Source organism: Priapulus caudatus, unplaced genomic scaffold, assembly GCF_000485595.1.
Source record: "Priapulus caudatus unplaced genomic scaffold, Priapulus_caudatus-5.0.1 Scaffold419, whole genome shotgun sequence".
Taxonomy (NCBI): Eukaryota; Metazoa; Priapulida; class Priapulimorpha; order Priapulimorphida; family Priapulidae; genus Priapulus; species Priapulus caudatus.
In genome coordinates, this window is record NW_014577480.1 from 157,002 (window position 1) to 169,562 (window position 12,561).

General features: G+C 43.6%; 1 protein-coding gene across 1 annotated transcript in view; it reads right to left on the minus strand.

The window, feature by feature from the left end:
* Window positions 1-188: 188 nt before the first annotated feature.
* LOC106810206 (SH3 and multiple ankyrin repeat domains protein 3-like) overlaps window positions 189-12,561 on the minus strand; it is a 36,040-nt gene continuing 23,667 nt past the window's right edge. The window contains exons 4-10 of the mRNA XM_014813489.1: window positions 8,998-9,114; window positions 8,505-8,649; window positions 7,442-7,678; window positions 2,819-2,968; window positions 2,416-2,520; window positions 955-1,101; window positions 189-376 (exon numbers count right to left, since the gene is read on the minus strand). Of these exons, the coding sequence (XP_014668975.1) occupies window positions 234-376; window positions 955-1,101; window positions 2,416-2,520; window positions 2,819-2,968; window positions 7,442-7,678; window positions 8,505-8,649; window positions 8,998-9,114 (1,044 nt within the window). The 3' untranslated portion in view covers window positions 189-233. The remainder of the gene's footprint in view (window positions 377-954; window positions 1,102-2,415; window positions 2,521-2,818; window positions 2,969-7,441; window positions 7,679-8,504; window positions 8,650-8,997; window positions 9,115-12,561) is intronic.

Below are 12,561 nucleotides of genomic sequence, written 5' to 3' on the forward strand. Positions count from 1 at the left end.
AAGAAGAAGAAGAAGAAGAAGAAGAAGAAGAAGAAAGAAAAGTAACAATCGAGGCAGAAAAAAATGAAAGATGGATTAACCATAGAGAAGGAAAAAGAAGAGAGGGTAATGAAAACATGAAAGGAATTAAGAAAGAAGATGTGTTAACGAGAGAGAAGCGAGAAAGATGATAGGTTTATCGGAGAGAGAGCTGTGCCAGCAAATGCTGGTTGAATGAGGAGATTACGCTCCAATCATGCCTTGATTCGCACCTCGATCACAAAGTCCCCCGGCCTCAGTCCTGCTTTCCAACCCATGCCATCCTTGTCAACATCGTCCAAGTACTGAAGCGCCGGAAACTGATCTGTCGGATGAAAGTTCAGCTTCGCTCCGAGGGCTGCAAGAAAAACGGACGAGCAAATAAAACAACGATGTACTTCTCTGCACTCTCCGCGAGCATCCATGTTGTTGTACGACTGGCATTGCAAAACATCAGTACATCCACGCAAGCGAGCAAACTCGGCAAAGCTGCCGCTTTTCTCGACGGAATTCCGCAGAGGTTCGAAGTCGAAGAATGAGTGACGAATTCCACTCCGAACGAATCAAATTACTGTGCAGCAGTTAAGCCTTTACCGTGTCGCGTGGTTAAAATGGGCTTTAAAGTGCAAGCGCAGCGCACGAAAACTGTCTAAATCTGAGCATCTTCTATGAAGCAATAAAATCTTTTACGCATTCGATCGTAACACCCGCTTAAAGTAGTGCGCACACGAACAGACGAAATTTTCGCCAAAGTTGGAATTGCTTTCTGCGAACCATAAAAAACAAGCGAGCGTCATTACAACTCGCTAGGGGGCAGCACTAAAGTAGCACGGGCCAACGAACCGACGGAATTTGCGCCGAAGTCAGAATCGCTTTTCCGAGAACCACCGAAAAACAAGCGAGCGTCGTTACGACTCACTAGGGGGCAGCACTTACATCGAGCGCCGCGCAGCACAAAGCCGAAGCCCTTGTTCGAGCGCTGCAGCACGACCGTCTTCGGCTGGTGGTCGAGTTGACCGCTGACCAGTGCGGCCAGAGTGTTCTTGTTGAGTATCACAGAGTCTTCATCGTCCGAGTCAGATCCTGCGCGCGAAAGTTCGGTGAGTGTGAACGACAACCGTGTTTTTCCCGCAAGGCAATTGTGATGTCTGTGGGGGTTGATTAGGCTAGATTGGGACGGATACATTTGGAGACCAAAACATACAGCTTACTATACTGAGTGACAACATTGTTAATGTGATTGATCCTGCGAGAGAGGTTGCGGTGGTCAATGAACAACCGTGCTGGCTGGATCTCCTATATGATTAACTGATGTCTCTGTGAGCTTCTGGCTTTACAGGTAAGTATGTTTGTCAACTATGTATATACATAGAGATATATATATATATTATATATCAGGGCCGTAGTGGCCTCCCAAAAAGTGCCACTGCAGAAATATGTATCCAATGCGGGGGGTCTGGGAAAAACTCCCCCAGAAAAATTTTGAAATGTAGAGCCTGGAAATGGCATTTCCTGCATTTTCAGGCTATGTTGAAAGCAACCAATTCTGATCATTTAAAAAAATCAATTTGTAAATTTCAAAGAGGAATGTAGCTAAAGCTGATGTTTTGACTAAAGTATCTAAAATATATATTATGAGTATGATAACTAATAAACCATTATTTACAAAATTGTATATACTATCAGTACATAATTATGAAAAATAAGCCTATTTTCAATCTGCATTTATACTTTCACTATGTACAGCTGTATGTTTTGAAGTTTGAATTTGAATAGCAACATTGTCATATTAGATACACATTCCAGAATTTTTTTTTCTTCAAAATAGTGCCACGGCAGTGCCGTGCTGCCGTGGCGGCCACTACGGCCCTGTATAATAATTATACCAATGGTTGTTTATGAACTCGTGTGTCGAGAGTGCTCAATACTACCATGAGTAGAGCAAATATAGATAAAGTTATATAAGGACATGGTTGTACTTTTGCCTCTGTTTATTGCATACAGAGCTGTTTCGTATGGAGCGCAAGCTCCACACTTATTAGTGCCTAATACAGAGTACTATGTCAGACATTAGACAGAGTACTCTGTATTATGCACTGATAAGTGTGGAGCTTGCGCTCCATGCGAAACAGCTCTGTATGCAATAAACAGAAGAAAAAGTACAACCATGTTCTTATAACTTTATCTATATATGTATATATATATCAAGAGCTAATAAATACCTATATTTTTAGTATATATATTTAGTATTTATAGGTATAGTATTTTTAGGTATTTATTAGTAATACCTATACAGGTTTGTACGTTTGTTTGTAAACAAATGTCTGACAAATTCATTTACACAGCTCGCAAAAGCCTCTCAAAAACAGTTCTACAGCTCTGTGCGCATTGGCATACCTTTTCTCCTCCGCATCTGGACCTCTTCCACATAGTCGTTGGGAAACCATCCTTCCCTATGGCCAACTTTACCTTCCCAGAAGCCCCTCTCTCCAATACTCAGAACTATACATGAAGGAAAGAACCAACGCCCATCGTTACGCTACAGTTCATTCGATAAGATCTAGATCAAGACGTACGTGACCTTGACACACACTTGGTTTTTTGCTACAATGCAAACCAGCTGGATACTTTTAAAATTACCTTTACAAACAGCTGCGTGAAAATCGCGTCGAGTTTTCGCTTTCACCGCTTTCGCTTTATAAACTCGCGCGCGTTTACGATGCATTCTTAAACTGCAAACCGATGTTTTTCCATGAGAGCGGATATGTATGCCACAGCGTTGCTGCTGTGGATGACTCACCGTCAACAAAGTCGCCCTTCTTCAAGGCGAGTTCCCCGTCTTCCTTGGGAAGGTACGGCTTCACACAGACGAAGGTACGGCCTGGCATCGCTGGGTACAGTCTCTTCTTGGGGCTGACATAGACGGGCGACGTCGAATTCGAGCTCTTGCCTGTGTTGAGGATAAAAGACATTTGTATAGAGAACAGAAGCAGTCTAAACTAGATTTTCAATTTGCATCGAAGCATTCTAAACTCAAATTGACGCGGTGACATAAGGACAGCCGCAGCCGAAACGACGAGCGCCGTGTTTACGTAGAAACTCAAGCCGCACTCGAAATATACGATGATTCCCATCAACATAACAAGTACTGGCCTACGATCACCAGTGCAGCAGATATATTCCCTCCTGGATCCAAGCACGCTGACAGTGCGGGAAGAGGGGAGCAACGGAGGAGGAATCAGGGACTATTGTAACCTCAGCCCTCACACATCTACGCCCAGAAGTGTCAGAATATAGATTAATATTATATTATATTATATATTTCGATAGATTTTAGATTTCGATATTAATTAAATAGATTTATGTTGTAATATTCTACATTATGAGACTCCTGCTACGACTATGTCAGATAGTTGTGCTGGCTTGATCAACTTTCTTGCTAAGAGCATCGAGTTTGCCCAAATGCAATGCTACGTGTGTTAGATTGAAGTCCAGTTGGCTCCGTACATCGACAGTCTAGTAATGGACATTTCTTTACCCTCATACCACCACCCCTACCCACTCCGCTTTCACCCACCACCCACCTACCTACCGCTTCTCCACTCAACACCCCCGCCCACTCCATCATCACTGCCAACCCTTACTCACCCCACATCAATCACCACCACCCACCTACCTACCGCTTCTCCACTCAACACCACCGCCCACTCCACCACCACTGCCAACCCTTACTCACCCCCACATGAATCACCACCACCCACCTACCTACCGCTTCTCCACTCAACACCCCCGCCCACTCCATCGCGGCGTCCCACTCCCCCCACCTACTTTACCTCTACAGGTCGAGTTATATTCGCTGGCAGTAGTAACATCAGAAGTAGATAATATGGAAGGATATATAGGAATTCCCTATTGTCAAGAGCCCATTAACCCCTTAATGGGGTTAATGGGCTCTTGCTATTATCTACTTCTGGTAATATGAATTAAGCTAAGCTCAGTGTGACGCACAGACAGAGTTGCTGTCATACAGTACATCCTCAAGCAATAACATATGCCTAGGCGGATATTTCACGGACGACCCTTGTTTCGACACCGAACTGATCAACACATAACATCGGCATGCTTTCATATTTCTCACGAACAGCGAACTAGACAGAAATATCAGATATGCGTGTGTCACTATCGCGATATGCTGCAGAGTACATGTACAGCTGCTGATCCCGATCTGTAATAGCATTCTTCTTATTCATATTCCTATTCTCAAGAACGTGTTTTTTTACAAGAAAGATAGTGTGTATGCGTGCGTGCGTGCGTGCGCGCGCGCGTGTGTGTGTGCGTGCGCGTGTGTGTGTGTGTGTGTGCGTGTGTGTGTGTGTGTGTGCGTGCGTGCGTGCGTGCGTGCGTGTGTGTGTGTGTGTGTGTACATAACAAACTAGAAGGAGAGGGTCATTGGGTAGGTTGAGCGGGCGTAGGTGACGACAGGTGAGGGGCGTACAGGAGAAAGGGTGACTGTAATTCTGGACAGAAATTCTGTCTACCTATCGGATTATTATACATCGCACATAATCCGCTAACCAGTGTCTGTCCGGATAGTAATGTCTCTGTTATAGCTTACGTAATATCCTCCACTAACCAAGCAGCGGCCGGTGAAGGTCACAGCTATGTTTTCGAAAGGTGTATTGAATTTGTTAATAGTATAATTACGGCTTTTATATCATGATCTGCAGGCAGAGTAACTGACACAGGCGTCTAGAGACGGGGTAAGTTAGCATCATAAACGGGTTTGTAATGCGAATTTGTACATATTAACATATGTACATATTAACATATGTACATATGTACATTGTTAAGTGTTTATAATTGCCAAAAGGTTTTTTGGCTAGAATAATATTTAATTACTCGTCGATCGACCTTGAATTTCGAGACTTTTAAATTGTGCGCGATACGGGTGAGTGAGCAACTTCATAATGAAAAGTGGTCACGTGACATGCAAGACGAAGCTATTTAGATGCGACTACTAGCTGCTCCCTTGTCTTTTTCACTGGTAATAAATCTGAAGCTAACATTGTAAACCTACGCGAGAGTGTAAACATAAATTCAGGAGCTAATAATGACAAATGAGCTGTTTTGTCATTATTAGCTCCTGATAAATTGTTTCACGCGTTTTAAAATATCTGGAGTTAAAACAACATAGATACTGACATGCATATCGAATACGAGTCGTGAGTGAAATCTGGGAGGCGTAATGATTGCAACAAGATCTAATAAAACAAGAGTATAATAAATATAATAGAAGGACAGCTATAAATTAAGCTAGCTAATAATACAAGAGTATAATAAATATAATAGAAAGAAATAGATGCTAGATAGATACTAGATAGATGCTAGATAGATGCTAGACGATAGATGATGCTATGATAGATGTGTCGCTTACCTCCCGTGTCATTCTCGTGGAAGTTTGGGTCGAGTCCCTTGTCACACAGCTTCAGCACCTTAGCAACGTTCGCGTCCTTTACGTACTCGACGAATCTCTTCAGAGATGCCTAGAAACGAAAGCGAAACTCGCATAAAATACAATGACGAATACAATGACGAATACAATGACGAATACAATGACGAATATAAGGACGAATACAATGACGAATACATTGAAGAATATGAGGACGAATACAATGAAGAATATAAGGACGAATACAGTAACGAATACAATGAGGAACACAGAACAGGCATGCTTCAGTACGTGTAATTGTTTTTGAATTACATGCAATAAAGATTTAGTAATAATAATAATAATAATAATAATAAGCGCCTGAACGACAGAGTAAAACAAGAGCGCATCCTATCGGCTGCGCGTTACCATAGTTACCTCGACTGCGGCGGCGTTACCCTGCACAGCAGCGACGTGTAGCGCCGTCAGCCCCGACCGCGCCCGGAAGTCGACGTGAGCGCCACCGTTGATGAGTGCGGCGATGAGTTTCTGTGGTTTCTCCAGCTTCGCGGCGATCGTGAGTGGAGTTTCTGTGTGAGAAAACAAGCGAACGCCGCAGTTAAAATCCGAGAATTTAGACGATTCAGACGGAACTGTACATAGTTTACATAAGCGGCTGATAACGTGGATATTGATTTAAAAAGATGCACAAATGACCAAAGCCAACTATATAGTTTTACTGAATCAGCCATCTCAAATAATTAATAAATAAATTAAGATTAATTGATTAGAGATGCAGTAACTATAGTAGGCTTTGATCATCTATGCATGACCTCTCTAATAATTATTTAATTAATTAATTAATTAGGACTACGAGCAAAACAAACGAACGTCAATGTATAGGCGAAGTAACACGCGTCACTGCGAAGAAATATAAGCAGCTTCCATGCTAGTTTGGTACGCGGCCCGGCGATACAGTTGGGCTATATCAGTGTACATTAATAAGGTATTAAACATCGATTGGGTACAATAAGGCTATATATGTATATGTATATATATATACATATGCTACTATATTATAGTACTATGGAATAGTAGATCGAATATATTCTTGGTTTTAGTTTACACATTAAGATAATAGTCTTCAAATTTTCCAGCAAACTGATCAAGACGGCTACATAACTCTCAGTATAATTCTCACCCAACAAACCGCGGGCATGTTTCTTCCACGTACACTGTATATGCACGTAGCTAGGTGCCACTACTTCGCACCGTACACTACAGACAAATAGCGATAGGGTCTATGTCCCCCAGAGTATTGCCGGAACGTACCCTGGGTACGGTCCGGTATACCGGAACGTACCCTGGTAACTATCTAGCTGATATGGTTAGAGTTAGTGTTAGGGTTAGGGTTAGGGTTCGAGTTAGGGTTAGGGTTAGGGTTAGGGAGTAGGCGTAGGCGTAGGCGACTCCCTAGACTCGTTAGTGGAGTAGGCGAGGTACGGTCCGGCATATTAGAAAGTAGTATTTAGTACCAAGGTACGTTCCGGTATACCAGACCGTACCCAGGGTACGTTCCGGCAGTACCCTGGGGGACATAGACCCTCTCAGCCAGACTAATAGCGACATGTATAATTGATGTGCAACCAGCGCGAAACCAATCCAAGCCTAAACGGATCTCACGAAATAGAATAGAATCATTTGCCGGTGGTCGTTACCTTCAGAGCGCACAGTAATCCACCAGACAATTATTCCCGCAGATTGAAAAAGACACCATCAACCCTTTCTCATGCATCGCATCACACAATCACATAATTTAAGGCCACCTTAGTCTTATCTTCCACCGTTAAGCCTGATGATAATAAGAGACGTCAATAAGGACCTTTCCCGCGGCCACGCGTCGCGTCATGTAATATGAAATACGACGAGTTCATCGTCCTATACATGATGATATCACAGAGCGCGAACTCTTCCTCTCTCTCTCTCTCTACTCACCCGAGTTGTAAGAACTCGCGGAGTCGTCGACGTCGGCGTGGTTCATGTTGGAGCTGCTGTCGGACAGCGATAGCGTCGAGCCGGCAGACGAGAACTGAGGGAGGCTGCGTGTAGACTGCGCGGGACTCGGAGCTTTGCCCTGCCAGCGGTCCGGGCGCGCGTACTGCGGCGTGCCGGGATGCGCCGCCACACTCATACGCCGCCGGTTACTGTACTTCGGCGTTTCCCGGAACGGAACTGCGAGGCGGGGAGAAATGATCGTCGTTAGAGTTGCTTGATGAGAATTAAGTTTGGTTCGTTAAGTGGATCGTTAAGAATTAAGTTTAGTTCATTAAGTTGATCGTTAAGAATTAAGTTTAGTTAATTAAGTTGATCGTTAAGAATTAAGTTTAGTTAATTAAGTTCATCGTTAAGAATTAAGTTTAGTTAATTAAGTACGTTTAGTTCATTATGTTAATCGTTAAGATTTAAGTTTAGTTAATTAGATTCATCGTTAAGAGATAAGTTAACTTATAGTTAAGACTCGTTAGAGTTACTCTAACTTACCTCGTTAGAGTTAGTTTATAAGTAAGATAGAGTTAAGTCGTTAGATTTAATCAATATTGACGACGACAAAGTGATTTTTTTTGTGGAGGGTGGATGCAGTCGTCTCATTTTTGTTGTCATGTCCTGTTAGCTGTTATTTTTGAGTTACGTCAGACAAACCGAGGCATTAATGAAAATTGTTGTCGTCGTATCGTGAATTATGTCAAGCAAGATGACGTTAATTGACGTTACTGTCATCGTCATTATTGGCAGCAGTATCATCATCATCACCAGCATTCTCGTTATTAATTTATTATCATCATCGGCAACAACAGCAGCAGCAGCAGCAACAGCAGCAGCACTGCCACAACCCTCATCCTGACATTGCAGACTTCATTACATTAGAAATATCATTACCAGTACAACTTGCTGATGTAATTGGCTACCATATATAACTTCAGAAGTAGATAATAGGGAAATAGATAATTTCCCTATTATCTACTTCTGATGACTTCTATTCCCTGCGCTGTTCGCTCACCTATCTCATCCGTGCCGTGGTTCTTTATGATGTCAGCCAGCTCTAGATTTCCAGCTACCACTGACACCTGATAGGGCGTCTGATTGGCAAAGTTTTGTGCATTCTTGTCAGCACCTCGAAATAGCAGCAGTCTGGCACAACTATCCTGTGAACGTACGAGAGGATGAGACGTTATTTGTTATTGTTCTACGCCACGCACGTGTTTTTGGCGGATGCACGCATGACGCATGTGAGCGTTTATGCATGCGTGGTGCATGTGTCAGTGCACCCATTTGTGAGCATGAGTGCGTGCGTGTACGTGCGTTCCGCCATGTGCCGCCGTGTGCGTACGGAGCACATGCCACGCATATATCAACAGTGTTATTTGCGGATTTCTTCGCAAATTTTTAACGCACGAGAATTCAGTATTATTCACGACAGATGGCGCCAAAAAACCTCCCATGCAACTGAGCCGCAGCCGGCGGCGGTGGCGGCGTCTGCAGAGCGTAAATACCTGATTGTTTATGCAGCACACATGTAGCGGTGTGTTTCCACTCGCATTCTTCGCGTTCATTTCGGCTCCGTAGAAGAGTAGCAGATCCAGATGCTGCGCGAACCCGTGTTTACACACCTGCAAAACGTGCAAAGATGGAGCTTTAACAACGTAAAATGCGAACGAAGTTTTCAAAATGCAATATATGCACATTTCTGGCTCAATAAGAACATTTCGTGATGTTTGCATACTGCAAGTATGTTCACAGTAGGTGTATGTGCGAGTTTATCCACTTTAACAACGCAAAATCACACGTACGGTGGCATGCATGACTCACTCACGGATGCGCACACGTTATAACCACGCACCACCTTCCTCTGCATATCCATATATATACATCCATATATTCATATATATCAAGAGTACCATAATAGAACATTTCTATTACGGTAGGCCTACTCTTCATATATATATATATATCCATATAATTATGCATAACCTGCACATACCCAGCATAGCATCAAGAACGAATAATACCTAAATATATTAGCTCATGATAGCATCAAGAGTCTATCAATAGACGATAGAATATTGATAGACTCCTGATAGCATGCGTAACACGCTGCTGGTGGATTGTATTATCTGAGAAATTTATACCTCATAATACGCTGCGAGAAGGAAGGTTCACAGGTGGGGTTTCGCGGAAGAATGTTAATAATTAAATCTATACCACGCAGCAAACACGGGCGTGTGTGGGCTAAGCCACAGAGCCACGCTGTACGCTAAATGTCATGCGTTTTATACGCTTGCTCCTCCAAGCTACATCGTGGAATACATACAGCGAGGTAATTACTGTCCTAAGTTGGAACCTTGGTCACCCGCGGCAGGTGCGGGTTTAGGATTAGAGCGATGGCTGATCACATGCAACGAATCAGCAACGCGGCAACAGAGCTTTGCACCATCAAAATATTAGGAAAGATTAAATTAAAGATCTAATTTAGCGGGATGGTACGTGCTGCTATTATCTCTAATTAATTAATTATGTCTAAGCGTATTAATGCGCTAGATGATTTATTATGTATGAGGACAAATTACACGAGAAACAGCATTTCACCCACGTATTAAATTAGCAACCTCCTACGTACGAAAACTGTAAAGTCAAATTAATCTTAGATTGTTACCTCATGATCACACGTTTACCTCAATTCTGCACCATTCTGAAAACTGCAGATTCCGCTGTACGGCGTGTTGATGATATACGCTGGGTACCGCGGACTGGGCCCTAACCCTAACCCTAACCCTGCCCCCCTACACACATCCGCCTCCCCTTTTTCCCGCCAACGGCCACTGCACCCTCCTGCCCTACTCGCTCCCTACCTCACCCTCATAACAATACCGAATAAGACCATCTATTTTCGCGAATGCTTGCTATCTGCCGCGAGCAGTCAGCAGACAATCAGAGACAGATCTGAACTGGGTCAATAACCGAAGTCGTCGGCAGCGACGGCGACGATGACGATAGCGACCTTGAGAGCACGCTACAGGTGGGGTGAGTGGTGGGAGCGCTCGCGTACGTACTCGCTTTACGATCACATGGCTGGTTGGTTGGCTGGTTGGATGGATGGCTGGCTGGCTGGACGACGACTGTCGACCAACATCCGCCCGCCTGATCACATGTAGCGCGTGGCGCGTGTCGGACAAACACACGGCGGATTAACCCATCAACGTCCGGCGTGTAATGAATAACGGCCACGCGTGGAATTAACGTTGCTGAATCAGTCACTGCGTCAAGTCAAGTGGTTTGATAAGTTTGATCACGATTCTGCATCTTTTAACGCACACATGTGACGAGTAAACGCAGAGAAGGATGCCATCGTGAAATCGATCCCACCGTTAAATTAAAGTTGCTGAATCAGCCACCGCGTGGTCGTGGCGTGTATGTAACGCATTTTAATACATAGTGTAGAGACAGGTCAGCGGTTGATGGCATCTCGCGAGAGCGAAAATTTCGCGCTAGTTTTGTTGACATAATTATTATGTGAACAAACCTAATTTGAAATGCAGATCGGTGTACATATTAGGTGGAAAGAATGATGCGCATGTGTTCTATGACATATATATATATAAAACGGTTGGTAAAACATGAGAAATTCTCGCTTTAACGTACATAAGTGTTGAGTAAGAACAGAGAAGGATGCTTTCGTGGATCGGCGCCGCCGTGGAACCGCGCTCGCAAAATGACAGTAATTCCTAGAATGCTACCAAGACGTTCGATTCACACCAAAAACGCGTTAGGGGCTCTAACAACGAATCAGTCTAATAGTCAAGACTTCTAAACCCGTTGGTGTGTGACAGACCATTACTTAGAAAAATTTATTTAGTAAAATCATTTAGTAAAGTTTTCGTAAACATTATTAAAAAACGACATACTTAGTACAGAAAGTAAGGATGCATTTTTACTATGATAGTGATCTTTTGTTTTGTGTGCTTACAGAACGGGGGGATCAGCACCCGCAATGCCTCGGGCTGCAGTCTAGCATGAGTGATGAGACTGCTTATATGATAGGACGAACACGCTACCTGCGTCTATACGCACCGTCATATACGTACGTATATATTATACCGACACGTATAATATACGTACGGCATTACAATTACCGCTTATTACAATTACAATTGCGCGCGGGAGCTGTGGTGGATGGATGGATCATCATCGTTCGTGAAGGCACGCTACTGACGGACGCTGCACACGCTGTCTGTAGCGTCGACGACGTAACACTATAACCGCTGCTAGTGTACTGGAGCGAGGCAAGCCACTCGAAAATATTCATCAATATTCAATCACACAAAATATTCATCGCAACCTGGGGCCTGTTGCCAGATACACCGAATTAGGGTTAACATTAGCTTGAACTAATTTAACGATGTTTCTGACAACGGGCCCCTGAATGCTTTCTGGTCTCGTAGCCACTCCACTTCTCTTTTTTTCTAATCTCGTTCTCTCCTCACGCGTTTTCTTCGATTTACAGTAAATGCAGTAGTAGCACAGTGGATACGTTTCCTCCCTGAACCAACGCATGTTTATTTTACGATCCTGAAGCAACGCCATATTTGGCTAATCTCCATCTCTCTGCACGTGCGCACATGCTCGCCTCTCTCATCTACTCATCTCACGTCGTCGTCATCACGATTCTCCTCTACCTCTATGCTCGTCGTCTCTGCTCTCTCATCATTTCTTCTACTCTGCGTGCCCTCCCATCAAATTATTTCTATATCTCTACTCTCTGCTCCGTCCCCCTTCTCTCTCTCTCCTCTCTCTCTATCTCTCTCTCTACTCTGCTCATCCTCCTCTCTCTCCTCTCGTCTCTCCCCTCTCTCTCTCTCTCTCCTCCTCTCTCTCTCTCTCCTACTCTATATACTATAGTATATTATAACTAATATATATACTATGATAATATCCGCCCCTCTCCGTCCACTCTGCTTTCTCTTCTCATCTCCGATCTCATTCTCTACTCTCATCTCTCTCTCTCTCTCTCTCTCTCTTTCTTCCTCGCATTCCTCTTTCTCTCATTTTCTCTCTCTCCT